This window comes from Mastigoproctus giganteus, chromosome 14 (genome assembly GCF_048544385.1).
Source record: "Mastigoproctus giganteus isolate SK-2022 chromosome 14, ASM4854438v1, whole genome shotgun sequence".
In the NCBI taxonomy this organism is placed as follows: Eukaryota; Metazoa; Arthropoda; class Arachnida; order Uropygi; family Thelyphonidae; genus Mastigoproctus; species Mastigoproctus giganteus.
Window position 1 is genome coordinate 96,104,331 of NC_143588.1, and position 19,267 is coordinate 96,123,597.

At 37.6% G+C, this 19,267-nt stretch overlaps 1 protein-coding gene across 1 annotated transcript in view; it reads left to right on the plus strand.

Moving 5' to 3' along the window:
* poe (E3 ubiquitin-protein ligase-like protein poe) overlaps positions 1-19,267 on the plus strand; it is an 849,790-nt gene that overhangs the window by 224,320 nt on the left and 606,203 nt on the right. Inside the window, exons 19-20 of the mRNA XM_090388478.1 lie at positions 8,857-8,959; positions 15,446-15,584. Coding sequence (XP_090244604.1) covers positions 8,857-8,959; positions 15,446-15,584 — 242 coding nt within the window. The remainder of the gene's footprint in view (positions 1-8,856; positions 8,960-15,445; positions 15,585-19,267) is intronic.

A 19,267-nucleotide genomic window follows, 5' to 3' on the forward strand; every position in this document is an offset into this window, starting at 1 on the left:
CGAGATCCAGTTCGAGTAGCATACTGTCTTTACGACAGTATGCTACTCGAACTGGATCTAGATAAGTTAGGAAAACGGGCTGAGAAGTGGCAACTGAAGTTTAACCTTGACAAATGCAAACCAACTGTGTGGTTCTACACTCAGGAAAGTGGAAAGGAAAAAGACCTGGGGGGTGGATAATTGGCAGTCAAATATGAAGTTCGCTGAGCAGTGCAGACGGGCTTCCAGGGGAGGTCATGGAGTCTTGTCAATGATATATAGGAATTTTGCTAGCATGCACAGGGAGGTGATTATCCCATTATACAAGGCAATGATCAGGCCACACCTAGAGCACTGTGTACAGTTCTGGAGGCCTCATTTTAGGAAGGATGTAGAGTTGCTAGAACAAGTACAAAGAAGGGTAACAAGACTGGTGAGGGGAAACAAAGGGAAAGAAACTCTTACCAAGAAAGGCTTAAGTTCTGCAAGTTGCAGCGCCTGGAGAGTAGACACCTTGCGAGGCAATCTGATTGAGGTGTATAAGATGCATTATGAGAACGAGAGTAGCCTGTGCAGACGTACATTTTTGCCGCTCCTGGAACAGAGAAGTTTTTTCTGATTTATTTTCTGTTTTATTAGCTTAAATTGGCAGATTAACTTATTTTCTAGAGTAGCTTTATATTCCTATTTACGATACTTAGTTTAAAGTAACTTAGATAGAGATTTTGTAGGTATTACTTAGTATCGGAAAGGGTATCAAATCCATGTATTTACCGTTCGTAAATTGCCACCATTGGTACGCTATAATAGATAGCATAAGCTTAATATAGTATAGTATGGTACATAATATTGTCAATTAATCAGATAATTAATCTTGTTGAACTTCATTGTCAATTAAATTGTACTTTTAACTATACATATAACGACTTGGGTTACGTAACATAAATAATTAGTAAAAAATAAATAATTAATACTTAACTTGATACGGAAGTTATATAAAGGGATTTCGTAGATAACACTCTATACTGAAACATAAATATAGCGTTATAACTGTGTTGGAATATAAGTTTAGGGTTTTAATTTTGTACTGAAATTGAAATTTTATTGAAATTAAATCGAAATCATGACTCAGACCAGAGCAGCAAAGCAAAAGGCTCAAGCTAATGGGAGTGCTGTGGCTCAGGGGAGAACTGAGGGGGGCAGTTGCCCTCTGAATCACAGCCTATTAAAATGCACTACTTGCTTGATGTTTGTGGAGCAGTCGGGTACGGGACATGATACTGCCATGGGGGATGTGTGTGTGCGTGTGCGCGCGCGCAATGCAAGGAGTGTAAGGAAATCAGGCGAAAACTCATCGTTGTTATGGGCCTATATGAGAGCTTGAAGGACAAGGTGGATGCCCTCGAAGGATTAAAAGTGAGGGGACCATCAAGCTCTCAGCTGCCCACACCAATGCCAGAGCTTGCACTTGGTCATCACTCAACACAGCGGCAGCCCCCAAGGCAGAATGCGCTGTTCCCAAAGGAACTAGTAGTTGTTGGTGACTCGACTCTATTGTCAGGGAAACGGGAAACATGCTTTGTAAAAAGGATAGGTGGAATAGGACCAGGGTACAAAGGGTACTAGGAAAGTTTTGCAATACAGCTTTGTTTATTTAATTTTTTCAAAGTAATTTCCTCTACATTCAATACACCTCTCCATCCTCCGAAACCAATCTTTAAACCAGTTCTGCCAAGTTTCACTAGGGAGTAAAGCACACTCGTTGTCCCAAGCCCGTAGAAGGTCCTCATCACTGGAAAACCGCCTCCCTTTTAGCTTCATTTTCACATGCGGTAACAGTGCAAAGTCGCAGGGAGCAAGGTCTGGACTGTAGGGAGGGTGCTCGAGAAGTTTCAGTCCTGTCGTGGTCAAATATTCGGTGCAGGCTTTGGCGCGGTGAGCTGGAGCATTATCGTGATGGAGGTACCAGGTGTCCATTCTTGACTTTGGCCGCAGGTTCTTCATAGATCCAATGACTTTAGGCAGGCATTGTTCAGTATACCACTTAGCTGTGACTGTCTTCTGCGTGTCCAAAACGACACGTTCCACAATTCCACTCGATTTGAAAAATACAGCTATCATTTTCTTCTTTACAGATCGGGATTTTCTGACAATTACGGGTGTGTCGTCATCATCAAAGACCCAAACTTTGTTTTGAGCCTTGGTCGGCAGATCATAATAGTACAGCCAAGTCTCGTCACCTGTCACGATGTTGTTCACATACCGAGATTGTCCCTTATCAAACTTTTTTAACATCTCCCGGCACCAAGTCACACGTCGTGTCATCTGCTCTTCAGTCAGTTGATGCGGCACCCAGAGAGAACAAAGTTTCTTCACGTGCAAATGATCTTGCAGAATCGAACGAATTGCTGGTGCATTTAGGCCCAAAGTATCCTCTATCTGTTGGTAGGTCACTCGCCTGTTTTCGTCAATCATTTTCCTCACAGCAGTAATGTTTTCCTCCGTAACTGACGTTCGTGGCCTTCCCGGCCTCTCAGAATCCTCCAGAGTGAAATTTCCCCTTTGGAATTCTCTATACCACCTGAATATCGTTGTACGATGTGGACAATCATCATCTAGTGCAAGAGTCATTTCTTCTAAGCACTGGTCTATGGTTAAACCACGCACGAAATTATACCGCAAAACTGTCCTTATCTCATTTCGTGACCACGATGCCATCGCAAGCACTTTACACTCTCACTACTAATGAATAACTGAGCCCATCGACTTGGCGCGGCGGCTACTATGCACGTATGAACATGTCTCAACATGCAGCAACAAGCAGCTTCCTGTGATTCATTGTTGCGTCATATTGCAAAACTTTCCTAGTACCCTTTGTATGTCTGCCAGGGACAAAGGTTGATGACTTTGTAGAGCGGATATCATCTTTTAAGGGCACAATAGGTGATATAGTTGTACCCGTTGGCACTAATGATATTAAGAGTAGGAGACCGGCGGAATTACTTAACAAGTACAGGTCACTGTTGAAAAAAAGCTGTGAATTAGGGTTGAATTTGAAAGTGTCTGCAATTCTGCCCAGACACGATAGGAGGGAGTATATTGATTAGAGCCCTGTCGATCAATTTGGCCCTGGAAAGATTGTGCAAGGCTCAAGGGGTAGAATTTTTTTCAGCCTGGTCTGTACTTGTTAAAAGGAGAGACTGCTTCTACAGGGATGGGATACACTTAAATAGAAAGGGTGCAAGAATGTTTGCTGATGCTATCGAGGCAGTGTTAGGTGGGTCGGAAAACTGCTAGATTGGGGGGATACAAGGACTAATAGATTAACAGTAGCCACTGGCAGATGTGAAAGTGATTCGTGCACTGCTTCTATTGGAATGAGCCGCAGCCTGGAAAATAAGATGCAGGATATTTCAGAGACTGCTGGGAATCATTGGGGTACAAGTAAACACATGGTTTTTGTTAGGGTAGCTAAGAAAGAGAACAGGTGCATGTATACTTGCCTGTACACCAGTGCTAGGAGTTTAGTAAATAAATTTGATGTATTGTTCAAAACATCAAAGGCAGATATTGTGGGGATTTCAGAGACGTGGTGTCACACAGATATAAGGAATGCAGAACTGGAATTTGGGGAGTACAATGGCTACAGAAGGGATAGACAGGATAGGAAGGGAGGAGGGGTTATGCTATTAGTTAAGAAATACATAAAATCCAAGGAAGTGAAGCCAGTCGACATTGCTGGACAGTGCAGTGTCGAGTCAGTTTGGTGTGACATAAGCATTGGGAGATCAAAATTGAGAGTAGGAGTGTGCTATAGGCCTAATGACTCTGATGAGTATAATAAGAAACTGTACAGGGAAATAGAGTGGGCCAGTAAATCAGAGAGTCTTATAATGGGAGATTTTAATTTCCCAGATATTGACTGGAATTTGGGGGCTGGTCACTCACACACTAGCAAGGCTTTTGTGGATTTATTGGATGATTGTTTTCTACATCAGCATGTTCGGGAGGCAACTAGAGGGAGTAATACTCTTGATTTGATTATCAGCAGTGATTCTTCATGCATTAAGAATCTGCAGATAAATGAACCACTAGGTGGCAGTGATCACAGTGTGCTGAAGTGGGATTTACTCAAAGAGGTAACTACCATTAGGGGTAAAGGGAAGGGTTATTGCTTTCGTAAAGGCGACTACTATGGACTGAGACAGTATTTAAATTCTATACAGTGGGAACTACTAGTGATGTTACCAACAGCAAATTCAAAATGGGAAGCATTCAAAGAACTTATCTTGGAAGCTACTAGGCTTTACATACCAACTAAGAAATATTGTTCAAGGTTTAGGCCTAAGTGGATGTCAGATGAACTAATGAGACATATGGCAGAGAAGAAAAATGCATGGGATACGTACAAATTAACACGTGACACAGAATCCTATGATAGATACAAGTTGATCTCTAACCAAGTTACAAAGGAGGTTAGGCAGGCGAAGGCAGATTATGAGAAATCTTTGGCAAGGGATGCAAAGAAAAACCGCAAAGAGTTCTTTACTTATGTAAACTCTAGAAGGAAGGGGATGAATCAGATTGGTCCACTTGATATCGATGGGTCAACTGTTGATGATCCTGCTCAGGTAGCTAACAAACTAAATTAATATTTTGCATCGACATTCACACATGAGGAGTTATTCAGCGAGGGGAATGCCAGAGGTGTATTCAACTCTGGCAGTAAGCTAGAGAATCTTGTAATAACTGAGAGTAAAGTGGAGGAGAAATTGTTGAAGATAAATACAAGAAAGGCACCTGGGGTGGATGGGATCTATCCAGTTATATTAAAGGAGGCAGCAAAGGAAGTAAGCATACCCTTAGCCATAATTATGAGAGCTTCCTTGGACTCAGGGGAAGTACCCATGGACTGGAGATGTGCAAATGTGACCCCAATTCACAAAGGAGGATCAAAGGGCGACACAAGTAATTATAGACCTGTGAGTTTAACTTCTGTTCCCGGAAAATTAATGGAGGCACTGGTTAAAGAAGCACTGCAGGATCATCTTGACAAGACTTCAGTTATAGCTCAGACACAGCATGGTTTTGTTAAGGGGAAGTCTTGCCTGACCAATTTGATTGGATACTATGATGCAGTCACAAAAGAACTGGATGCAGGGAATAACTTTGATATTATATACTTGGATCTTAGAAAGGCTTTTGATACTGTTGCACATGGAAGACTGCTGCAGAAATTGGAGTAATGTGGCATTGGAGGCAAATTGCTGCTATGGATAAAGGGGTGGTTGAGGGGGAGAAGACAGAGAGTGGTAATCAATGGACACTGCTCATCGTGGACTAATGTTAGTAGTGGAGTCCCTCAGGGTTCAGTATTGGGTCCATTATTGTTTTCTGTATTTATAAATGATATTGATGATGGTATATTAAGCTTAATGTCCAAGTTTGCAGACGATACGAAGGTTGGCAGGGTTGTCAAGGACACTACTGACACTATGCTACTGCAACAGGATCTGGAAAAGTTGAGCAGATGGGCTGAGAGGTGGCAAATGAAGTTTAACATTGACAAATGTAAAGTACTACGTATGGGAAACAGCAACCCTAGAGCAACGTATCAACTCTGTGGTACTACACTGACAGTGGTAGAGAATGAAAGGGACCTGGGGGTGGTTGTGCAGGCAGATATGAAGTTTTCTGAGCAGTGCAGACGGGCTGCAAGAGTAGCTCATGGTGTATTGTCGATGATATATAGGAATTTTTCTAGAAGGGATAAGGATGTGATTATTCCCTTGTATAAGGCAATATTCAGGCCACACCTAGAGTACTGTATACAGGTCTGGAGGCCTCATTTCAAGAAGGATGTAGAGATGCTGGAACGAATACAGAGAAGGGCAACAAGATTGGTGAATGGAACAAAGGGGTGCTCTTACGAAGAAAGGCTTGAGTTTTGCAAATTACAGTGTCTGGAGACTACGCACCAGCGAGGTGATCTGATAGAGGTGTATAAAGCCTTGAATGGTTTTAGCATGCTCAATGCTGATGGGATTCTTCCTCTTGCTCAGAATAATCACCTGAGAGGGCATAAATTCAAATTGAGGAAAGACAGATATAGGATAGACGTGAGGAAATTTGCCTTTAGCCAGCGGGTGGTTGGTTGGTGGAACAGACTTCCATCCCTTGTCGTGGAAGTTGATAGCCTAAATAAGTTTAAGGCTCAGCTGGACAGGTATTTCGAACGAACAGAGGGGTGAAGTGGAAGTTGTTATTTTTTATTTATTTATTTATTTATTTACTTTTTTTTGGCTGATGCTGCATAAGCTTGCTTTCTTGCATCAAATGCCTCTACCAATGCTAATGCTAATAAGTCCTTGAATGGGTTGAGCAAGCTGAATGCTGATTGGATTCTTCTTCTTACTCAGACTAAGAACCTGAGAGGGCACAGTTTCAAATTTAGGAAAGATAGTTGTAGAATAGATGTGTGGAAATTTGCTTTTAGCCAGCGGGTAGCTGATTGGTGGAACAGGCTTCCGTCTTTTGTTGTGGAAGCTAATAGCCTAAATAAATTTAAGGTTGAGCTGGACAGGCATTTTAAACGAATGGAGGGGTGAAATGAGAGAGTTTTTTTTTTTTTTTTTTGCTGATGCTGCATAAGCTTGCTTTCTTGCATTGTATGCCTCTGCTAATGCTAATGGAGCCCGTAGCCAGATGGGCACTAGCAGCAGTGAGTAGCACACGCTTCTTGATTAGACCGGGATTCGAGCCCGTGGCCACCAAATGCGGAGGATGCGGAAAGGTCAGGGAATGGCCACCGCATATCCCCGGAGCAATATGGCCTTAGTTGCTAATGTTCCTAAAAACCGAATAACTAATAAACAAGCTAATGCTAATACTTATGAGAACATATAAAACACAACGTACATGTGTTGGCAAAGGAGCCTAATTTCTGTACGGACACCTTTTTGCATCTCTCATAACATGGAAGCATATCATCACTGAGTTTTTATCTTACACTATGTCACCTAGTTACTCACAAATGAGAAGACATTCTCTGAAATAGCTTGCCCAATGCAAATAAATGGCAATATTCTTCTTAGGGGGCAGTGCTATTTATTCGATGTCGAGGATTGGATCATCTTGTGGCAGCTTTCTTCACAATGTGAGATTTGATGCCTTTTCTACAAACTTAGTTTGCTTTTGACTTTGTATACTAATGAAATTTTTCCCAAATCAGGTTGATCAATGTTTTGTAACTCTTATGTCTTTGAACCAAATGTAATTGAGTTTCTTACAGAAACTCGAATATCCATTATGCCTCCACCGTATGGTTTGGAGCAGCTCATTCCAGCTTTCAGAAAATTTTCACAGTAGAGTACAGGTTCTTAAAATGGGCAATTTTTTAAAGAAAATAATGAGAAATTTTGAAACTAGTGTACCCCGAATGTCTTAAATACACCACTTCTAAAAATATTGTGCTTTTCTTTTTATTTATTTATTGTATTTGGCAGACACTGCCAACCATTGGCTACCCAGCTACTTATATACAAAATCATCCAAATAAAAGCCAGTAAAAAACAGTAGTTTCTAATTAGAAATATATTACCAAGATCATAGAGTCCAAATATGGACCAAGTAGTTCCATAAGCTGCAGCTTGGATATCGTCATTATTGTAGCTGAAGGAGCTACCATTAAGTTTACTCAAAAAAAATCCTTACAACACTGTCATTATACTGTGGCATACTCTAAACAAAGTTATTAACACAATCTTCATCATAAATAGCATCTTTATATATTCATACCTGTAACATCATGACATCCGCTACTCAAGAACCAAGGAAGTACTATGAACTGCCAGACGACCTGTTAAACAGACATTCCATTGTGAAATACCATGATCAGCTAGTAAAGTAAGCAGTATAGGACAACACCATTATGTCCCAAGAAAGAACAGCCCCAGGAGATCAATCAGCATTGTATGGAGCAGAATCATGAACTTTCAAAGATGAATAGCTCAGCATTTAAACTGTATGTGTAGGCTTTATAATTCTAAGGTTGACTGTCTGATACAAATAATATGCTAAAAACAGTAAAAATATATCACAAAACGTGAGTAAAGGTAAAATCAGTTACTATCAAAAAGATGGTAACTTTTAATGCAGTGTTCCCCCCTTCTTCAACCAAATATTGCATGGCACAATGTAGTATAAATAGTGATTTTGCCAAGTGATAGATGAATGAGAACATGATGATGTGCATGTGTGCGCACGCGTGCACACACATACTTGATTACTAAATTTAGTAATAAAGTAACACACTGAATGCTGTAATCATATCATGATAAACTGTTCCTTGTTTTTAACTCTTGTTCATGCATCTTTATTTAAAAATTTAGTTATAGAAAGCTATTTGCTTGATAATGCAGCTTCTTCTATTTACATTTTGAACAATAAATACAGACATAGGTTCACATTAAGCTGTTATTCATTTTATGGGCAGAACAGCAAATGTTCTATATTTTATGAAACCCACCTTGCTAATCTGTATGACTTTATGAACTTAATGTTAAAAGAACACTCAAACTCTTTCAATTTTAATTTTGCTAGTGCTAAAAATCGAGTGGAAAAGTGCACCCTTTCCTAAAGGGGCTCTTATCAATTTTAATTTTCTCTTTTAACTTCCATTTCTTTAAAACTTCAAGTTCATAAAACTATTCAGATTAATAAGGCATGGTTAATAAAATATAAAAAGCATTTGCTATTCTGTCTATAAAATAATTCACCACGTGACTTGAAGTATTAACTAAAAACATAATATTTGATATGTTATTCAATTAAACAGTTTGTATAAAGTATTTTTTCCCCCCTTCTCTTTTTTCTTAGTACCATGAAAGACCTGCAAATTCTTTACCTTTCCAGATTGGTTTTGATTTTTGAGTACATGATGAGAAACCTCTATGATGCTCCACCATCCTTAATAGAACAGGTTAGTTACTATCTAATAATTTTAAATAAAATTAGTCCATGGATGGGATAAATTAAAACATTAGCAGTTATTAAGATCTCCCCCTTTCTTTCTTCACTTATGGAATGAAAAAGAATAGGATAAAGCTTCCTAACAACAATTTGATTGTTGATTTATATAATCTAAGAGTGGTGATGATATAATATTAAAATGCATGCTTTATTGTTAATTTAGCAAGCCTTCCTCCACTTCCTCCCCAGAACTTTATTTTCATTGTTTTTCCCCAAAAAAATAACCACTTGAATCCATGACTGATCTTATTTCTCTCTGTACCTTTTTCAGCAGGCCCTTTTCCTTTTTAATATGTAGTTTATAAGCCTGCAATACTTAAGTGATGGCCTAACCATCACTTTATACTATTGGATAAGTATCTCTCTCTATTTGGAAAGTTTCTATATATAAAACTAAGTGAGGCATGAGTTGCTCTAGAAGTGTGTGTTTAGACCGCCAAGTGAATTTACATCAGATTATATCATAACTTATTATCCTAAATCATCTAAAATTACATCATAACTTTGTAGGTAATGATTACTGCTACCCATATACAAGGACTTTTCTTTTATGAATTTGATAACCTTGAGTTGTTATTGAAACTTCTCACCTCTGCACCATCAGCAGACTAAACCATTAGACTTGAAATATCTTCATTGGTATCATTAATGAACATCAGAGATCGTGAGAAATAAAGCACTGCACACATGCACACACACTTGGTATTGGTATGCGTGCGTGCGTCTGTGTGGAGCATAGGCTCTTTATAAATACTCTCTCAGGTGAAGATATTTTTGATTTCATGGAGATTGGTGTGTATAGTCCTGACTGTTGTATGCAGTAGACAGATATTTCATCTGGCTAGGAGGTTGAATATGGCCAATCCTCTCACCCATTTCAGTGTGCATAGTTATGAGAGAACTCCAGAGACAATTTCCTTTGCCATTCTATCATTAACTCCAAAATTTGATTTCATTAAAGGGATAATGGGTTTGCCATTTGATTAAAATTTAGTTAAGAAAGAAACCAGCAAACCACCTCTGTTTTATGATGTACTGATTACAATTGGCCCCAACTCTAGGAAGATTACTCTGCAAAAAACCTACTGTCTAAGTCCTACATTAGAGGGGCTCTTGCTATCTCTGATGACTCATCAAATTCTCTGTATTGCAGAATCTATTAGTGTGCTTTTAACGAGTTCTGCTCAGTCTTAAAAAAAAAAAACTCTAGAATCATTAATCAATTCAGTAACCAACTGCACATATTTGGAAAGCCAGTCCCTTATATGGTTCTTCCATTTATCAACCAATTCTCTAGAAAACTTAATCAGAAAAAAAAAAAGTTCAACATCAAAACATTTTTTGAAGTCATTGCTATGCGTACCCTTTAAGGCTGACTTTCATTCCTCTCTTCAACATTCCAGAGGAGTTATGCTGCATTTCCAGTGATTGAAGTGAGGTTTATATTGTACAATAAAGCGATTCAAATACATATTTGAATTAATATTCTTATCTATATAAAATAGTAGTAATTGTTATTTAAAAGAACTTTAATTTTGATTTTGTTTACTTCACATCAATTTCCACCAACAATTGTCACATTGCCAACAATCGTCATTCGACTGTTGGCATTTGTGGCAAGCAGACGTGTCTTGTTGGAGCTCTTCATAGTGATAACAAAGAACTATAGATAAGAGGGGATTAGTGGAGTAGAGCAGGATTTCAGAGGTTATTTAGTATATTGTAAAGTTTATTTTGATAACTTTTTTTTTTTCTATAATAGTTTGATTTTTATAATATTATAAATATAATTTTTTGAAAGTTTCTTTTATTGACATTTAGTAAATTTTAAAATGGTTGTTACAAGATCCGCCTTGAACACTTCATCAGAGGGTACCATGACTCATACGGAAATAGCCGATGGCGATTTCTGGGTGAGTCATGATTTTATCCTTTGCAAAACCTGTGGTTCCAAGCTCGACCTAGCGAATAATCATAGCTCACCTGCCGATTCTTTTCTTTGTCACCATTGTAAAGGAGTATACCAATCTTAAGTTAAAATTTGGTGCATTGCCAGGACAATTTGATCACTGAAAAAATGAGTTTCCCTCTAGAATAATGTAACTGGGAGCTCATCAGGGACTCGGGACTCTGTTAACCTACCAAGTGTTAACCTACCCCCAATTCGTGTCCCAGAACAGAATAATCAAGTGCAGACTACTCTGGTTTAAAAAGACTTAGTTCTATTAGGAGACTCCATTGTCAGGGGAAACAGGAAATATTTTTTATAATAAGGATAGGTTGACTAGAACCAGGGTATGTCTGCTGGAAGCAACTATTAATAATGTCACCAACAAACTGTCAGATTTTAAGGGAGGTAAAGAGAATATTATTCATGTAGGGACTAATGATATTATGCATACACAATCTGGCAATTTATTAGAAAAATATAGAACCATGCTGAAGAAATTTTGCGAGTTAGGTCAGAATGTCTATGTGTCTGCAGTTCTGCAGAGACACAATAGGAGTGATTATATGCTGAAAACCTTGTAGATTAACTCAAGACTTAAAGGACTCTGCAATGCTTTTAGGAGGAAATTTCTGTCATTTTGGCCTGCACTTGTAATAGAAGGAATCTGTTTTGTAGAGATGGGATACATTTAAACAAAGGTGGCGCAAAATTTTTTGCCAGTATTATTGAAGATACCTTAAAGGTTCAGGGAAAAACTGCTAGTTTGGGGCAAGGGTATTATAGATACGCATTTATCTGATAATTTTGGTTAAAGTAAAGCTTGCACATACCTCAAAAGTTCTTGTTTGTTACCGCAACCGAACATATTAGTAAGATGTTCTGAAATGTTTCAAATGAGTGGGTAGCTAATGCTAGGGAAGCGAGCTTAAATAACTTTAAGAGTTGTGTCGGTGTAGTTAACTATACAAGAACACTAAGTCTTAATTATTTATACAGTAATGTCAGAAGTGTTGTCAATAAAATCGATGAATTCAAACTGCTGGTTAGGACAAGTAATGCTGACATAATAGGGCTTACGGAAACATAGTGCCACCTGAAAATAGAGGATGATGAGTTTCAGTATGATTGTATAATGTATTTAGGAGGGATAGGGAAGATAGAAGGGATGGTGGGGTCATGATTCTTATCAAAAGAAACCTGAGCATGACAAAAGGTTTCCTGGATTCAGATGTTTCGTATGCTAGTATAGAATCTGTATGGTGTGAGATAGTTGGAAGCAAAGGTATAATGGTTGTGGGAGTAATCTACAGGCCAGGTGATTGTGAAGATTATGATGAGAACCTCTACATGCAAATGGAATGGGCAAGTAAGCATTAATATCTTATTATGGGTGATTTTAATTTGTCTCTAATTGATTGGAGCAAATGAGAAGGAAACTCCATGTGGGGAACAAAATTTTTAAATCAATTAAATGATTGTTATTTGTATCAACATGTCAGGGAAAGTTCTAGACCTCATTATCACTCATGAACCAGATGTCATAATAGGGCTGACAGTACAGGAACCAGTAGCAGTAAGTGATCACAAGATCTCAAGTGATGGACGATGGAGATAGGGGAAGGAAAGGGGGGGGGAGTTAAAGGCAAAGGAATGGGTTATAATTTCAGAAAAGAAAATTACGAATCCTTAAACATGGCCTCTGTTAACTGGGTAGATATTACATAGAGAGTGAATACAATTTAATTGTGGTATACCTTTAAAACATTAATCACAAAAGCCTTGAATATGTAAATACAATTAAAAAATACTCCATGAGGAATATTCCAAGTTTGGAAGAATAATGCAGATGCCAGATTACTTGAGCAGAAAAAGACTGCATGTAAAAGTTAGAGCAATAAAATGAGAAATCGCTGGCAAAGAGTGGGGATAAGGAATTCTTCACATATATAAATGCAAGGAAGAGAAGGACAAATGAGATCAGACCCTTATGTAATGGACGTGGGATAGTATTACATACCCCAGCTGAAGTTGCAGATGAACTCAACAGTTACTTTGCATCAATATTTACAGAAGAAAAACCATTTGTGCCAATGAGAAATTATGGGAGTGAAGTTGGAAAAAATTGTAATTAATGATGTTGAAATTTCACATTTGTTTATTGAAAACTTTCGAGCCTACAGGCCAGTAAGTTTCCTGGGGTTGATGGCATATACCCTATAATCTTAAGGGAGGTGGCAAAAGAGTATTGAGGCTAATTGAGCCATTAAGGCTAATTATGAGAGCATCACTGGACTTGGGAGTGATTCCGTTGAATTGGAAAAGTGCCAATATATATCCCCAATACACAAGAATGAAGTGGGAAATTACCGGCCGGTCAGCCTAATTTGCAAATGATACAAAGATTGGCAGGGTTGTTAATGATAGTAATGACAATATGCAACTGCAACAGAATCTAGAAAAGTTGGGCAGATGGGGCAGAGAAGTGGCAACTGAAGTTTAACATTGAAAAATGCAAAGTACTGCATATGAGTAGCAGTAACCACAGAGAAATATACAAACTGTGTGGTACTACACTTAGGGTGGTAGAAAATGAAAAAGATGTGTGAGTAATCGTGCAGTCAGATATGAAGTTTTCTGAGTAATGCAGACAGGCTGCCAGTGCAGGTCATAGGGTATTGTCAGTGATATACAGGAATTTTACTAGTAGGGAAAAGGAAGTAATTATCCCTTTGTATAAGGCAATGGATGGTCAGACCAAGCCTTGAGTACTGTGTACAGATCTGGAGACCTCATTTTAGGAAGGATGTAGAGTTGCTTGAGCATGAAGCAGAGAAGGGCAACAAGAATGAAGAGGGAAATTACTGGCCGGTCAGCCTAACTTCAGTAGTAGGGAAAATCATGGAGGCAATGATCAAGGGTGGAATTCAGAATCATTTAAATAGAAATGGAATTCTGAAGGATACTCAGGATGGTTTTGTAAAGGGAAAATTTTGTGTAACTAATCTGGTTAGCTATTTTAACAGGGTCACTCAAGAGCTTGATTTAGGGAATAATTTTGACATTGTTTATTTGGATTTTTGCAAAGCATTTGACTCAGTTCTACATGAGCAGTCACTTTATAAGCTGGAACAGGTTGGAATCACAGGAAAAAATTCTTAGATGGATAGCTGGATGGCTTCGGGGTAGGTGGCAGAGAGTTGTGATGAATGGTTATTCCTCCGATTGGGTTGATTTAAGAAGTGGGGAATACCCAAGGATCAATAATAGGACCACTGTTGTTTTTGATTTTCATAAATGACATTGATGAATGGATAGAGGGTGTGATGTCTAAATTTGCAATTGATGTAAACATTGGTAGAGTAGTTAATGATCACCACCAAGTAGAGCTCCTTCAGAGTGACCTAGATAAACTTCAGGAATGATCAGAAAAATGGCAGCCATGCTTTAATCCAACAAAGTGTAGGGTATTACACCTGGGGAACAATAATCCCAAAATAACTTATAGACCTGGTGGAGTTGAACTAAAGCCAGTGGTGGAGGAAAGGGACTTGGGTGGTACGATATGATCAGACATGAAGTTGTCCAAGCATTGTTAGACAGGTTGCAAAGAAGGCCTATAGTGTCCTATTGATGATTTATCTAACAGTTGCTAGTAGAGATAAGGACGTCATAATCCCGTTATATAAGGCTATTGTTAGACCACACTTGGAATACTGTGTTCAAGTATCGAGACTGCATCTAAAGAAAGACGTTCTTCTTTAAATGTTCAAAGATGGGTAACTGGCTTGGTGAGATCAGCAAAAGGGCATCCATATGAGGAAAGACTTCAGATATGTAGGTTACAGAGATTGGAATCTAGGCACCTTAGAGGAGAACTAGGAGCCATAATTTCAAGTTGTGGGAGGAGAGATGTTTAGACTGGATTGCAGGAAGTTTTATTTTAGCAATGGAGTTATGAATTACTGGAATAAGTTACCTGCATGGGTGGTAGAGGCTGACAGTTTGGTGATATTCAGAGGTCAGCTGGATAATTATCTACAAGAGGAGGGAAATGTGTAGGTTGTCTATTTTCTTTTCTCTTATTAATTTTTATATTTTAAAAATTTTCGTATTATTTTATTTTTTTTTATTTATTATTTAAAATTTTTTTTTTTTTGGCGTGCAGCATAAGCCATAGGCTTCCTTGCACCATGTGGCCATTACTAATACTAATACTAATTATTGGAAGTGTGCTGGTTCTGAAATTATTATTTTTTATTTATTCTTATTTTTTTTATTTTGTTTGGATAACAAGACTGTTCTTATCTTTTATCTCAAACCATGTGCTGACCCCCCCCCTCCTTTTTTTTACACTGCTGGTGAGTTCATTAAATATTAATAAAAATATTATATTTATAATCAGTCATAAAAATTTTCAATTTTGATTTTTGATTATTGTTGAATTTTATAATTTTTCTTAATATAATTCTTTTTTCTCTCCCTAAGATTCAAAAGAATTTATTCAACACTCAAAGTTCAACTGCTTCTGACAAAGATAATACCAAAAAGCAGTCCAAATTGTATTTTCCTTGCAAGGATTTAGAAGGAAACTATTCGAAAAACACACCTGCTGATGAAATTCAAAGTATGCTTTTTCTTCTCATTTATTAATATGCTAATTGCAACCATAAAGTAATGAGACTGATTTAATTGTGTAGTTTCTAGAGGATGGTAGGGTGTCACCCGTGTGGAGGTGACATGCTTTATACCTGCATTAGCCAGAACAATTTGTGCAAGTATTTAATTAATTATTTTAAGAATAAAAATTTTAGATTAAAGAATTAGTCAAATTTTATGTGATGGTAGGGAAAGGCACAAGTGGGACAATTCAAATTTTTAGTTTGATGGTGGGGGAAAGGAATCTATGAGTTTTTGACTAATTTAAAGGTTTTGAAGAAAAGGTTTTAGTGACAACACATGCTGTGATATCTAATATATCTTTAAATACATTTAAAGTGCAAAAGATTTGGTTTATTCAGATAAATAGTAAATTTGCATTTAAATCATTGAACAAATAACTGTTGAAATGCTCTTTGGTAGAGGATGTATTTTAAATACATGAGCATTGTGTGCTCAGCACATTGTTAACTGAGCACTGTGTGTAGCTGTGATGACAATAAAATTGTTAATACGGCATGGTTGTTCGTGTATAAACATTTTTATTTATTTTTATTTTTTTTATCCTTTTGAATAAATTCATTTAGAAATGAATTTCACTGAATAAATTCATTCAGTTAAGTTCATTTTGAAAGGAAAGAACTTTGGCCAGCTGAACAAATTTTTCACCAGGCTCACTGAATGCATTCATTGAGATAATTTTTGGCAGTTACACAGCTCAGTCAGCCACCTTATTCATGACGTTAGGCCCTCTACAACTTCTTTTGCTTCCATGTTTTTTTCCTTCCCCCCACTTAAATCAGATGGATATCAAGCTGTGTGATTGCCTTTTTCAAAAAGATTTCGCAAAAAAGTAAAAAAATTTTGATAACATGAAAGTGTGTTTGACTGGCACAGTGCTGAAGAATCTGACACATGAAAATGCTCCACTCTCCGTGAACATCACTGAGGATGCAAGGCTGAAATGCTTCACATTCCTAAATCTTGTGTTCAAATAAATTGACGTCACATAAAAAATACCAATCTCACTAGCAACTTCATCGATAGTTAAACATTGATCACTCCTGATCAGATCACAAAAATGAATGATTGAATCATTGGTTTTTGAAGTTAATGGGTGACCAGAAAAAGGATATTTCAACAGACATCAGTCCCTTTCATGGGGCACTGTTCTCTGATTTAAAACAAAAAATTTTTAAATTTGCTGCTCAGTAAAAGACTCATTTTGAAGTGCTAAATAACACCTAAAACTTTTAATTAACATGCTCTAATTCAAACTGACTGGAAGGTGATTTGTGTGTTATTATGTAGATGATCCGATGAACAGGTAGCAACAAGTCACTAATGACATAAACTGCATGTGACTCACTAAGTTACATGCAGTTTTAAGATATTAAGTTAGCCCTCAAATTGTTTGATCACACCTCATGCATGTATGCACTCCAGAAACCACCCATTAAAATGGATATATATGCACATATTTGTGAAAGGGTTAAAGTGAATAGCTTCATAAGTGGCTATGCAGAGAATTGCTTTGAAGCAGATAAAGTTTATTGATGTATACTTTGAGGTATATTTATCATAAAATTAATCTTGCTACATTATGGTTGCATCTTGTATATATTTCTATTTTTTTAAATACTTTAATATACAGTAATAGTTTAAATAGGAACAACATCCTGGTTTTGTACAGAAAAGCATGGATTCAACAAGCCCTTGCAGTAATAACATTTCTCAAGTATATTCAAACAATGCAGATTGCATTATGGTCCATTTCTTGGATAATGGATGGGAGCACATCCACACAGGCTAAGGAAATGCTTGAAGGCCTATTAGCATGGCATATTATGCTTTTGAAAACAGTTATTGCCAAAGAATGGGGTGGGAGCTGAGGGTTGCAAAGTTAGGATATACCTGATCAGTTAATTAGTCTCCTTATAGGCATGCATCTGTGGGCAGCAGTGATGATGCCATCTCTTAACTGAATATAGCCCTTATTACAACACTACCTACCATTAAGTCTGCAGTACCTTACCAAGTTCAATTATCTGCATAATGCAACTAGAACCAGTATTTGTTGGACTAGACCTTTGTTGTCCAGTTCTGGGTATTCTCTTCTGCTACTGTAGCCTATACCAGCTGCACCTTCAGAATTTTCTGGAAATGAAAATAAAAAAAAAAAAAAAAAAAAAAACCCTCAAATTATCTTGATATGCATTTTATACATTCATATCATTAAGAGTGTCAGATGCACTACTGTATCTTTCCTTAATTATTAATTTAAAAAAGTTCTCTACTTTGTGGATTATTTCCAATAAGAGATAACTACAAAATTATTATATTCCATAACACCAGATGGAAGTTTGTTCCAACAATTAATTACTCTCTGGCTGAAAGCAAATTTCCACAATTTTCTTGCAGTCATTTTTTTCAGTTTGTCTCCTTTTGTGTGTCATCTGAGAAAGAGTAGAGATGTCATCAGCATGTAGTTTTCCCAATCCATTTAAGCCTTAAATACTTCAGTGAGGGTCTCCTTGCAGTTTTCAAGTACTGCAATTTGCAGAACCAAAGTCTTTCTTGTTAAGAGTATCCTGTTGTTCCCCTCACTAATCTCTTTACTCTTCTCTGCACTCATTCCAATAGATCCACATCCTTCTTAAAATGAGGCTTCCAAACCTGTGTGCAGTACTCAAGATGTTGATTAAACCCTTCTTGTACATGGTGGAAAAATTTCTGCATATCATGGACAGAACCTCCCCATGAATTGCACTAGTAGACTGTCTTCATTGTTCAGAGAACTTCATGTCAAATTGTTCAATTATCCCTAGGTCTTTTTTGTTCTTCACCAACATTAAACCTCAATTGCCACTTCTCAGCCCCTCTGCCTAATTTTTCTAGGTCTTGTTACAATAGTTTGATATGAAGTTTTCTGAGTAATGCAGACTGGCTGCCAGTGCAGGTCATAGGGTATTGTCAGTGATATACAGGAATTTTACTAGTAGGGAAAAGGAAGTAATTATCCCTTTGTATAAAGCAATGGATGGTCAGACCAAGCCTTGAGTACTGTACAGGTCTGGAGACCTCATTTTAGGAAGGATGTAGAGTTGCTTGAGTATGTACAGAGAAGGGCAACAAGATTGGTGAGGGGAACGAAAGGAGTCCTCTTAACAAGAATGGCTTAAGTTCTGCAAATTGCAGCGGCTGGAGACTAGGCACCTGCGAGGTGGCCTGATTGAGGTGTATAAGGCCTTGAATGGGTTGAGCATGCTGAATTCTGATGGGATTCTTCCTCTTGCTCCAATTATGAACCTGAGGAGGCATAAATTTAAATTCAGGAAAGACAGTTGTAGGATAGACGTGCAGAAATTTTCCTTTAGCTAATGGGTAGTTGATTGCTGGAACAAACTTCCATCTGTTGTTGTGCAAGTTGATAGCTTAAATAAATTCAAAGAAGAACTAGACAAAGTTTTGGAGCAAATGGATAGGTGGAATGGAAAGTGTTTTTTTTTTTTTTTTTTGGCTGATGCTGTATAAGCTTTCTTTCTTGCATCATATACCTCTAATGCTAATAGTATACTAATTCCACCTTCCAGTTTGACAAATCCTTCACTGCTCCAATGGGGGTCAATACACTAAGTAGCAAGCTTAGTG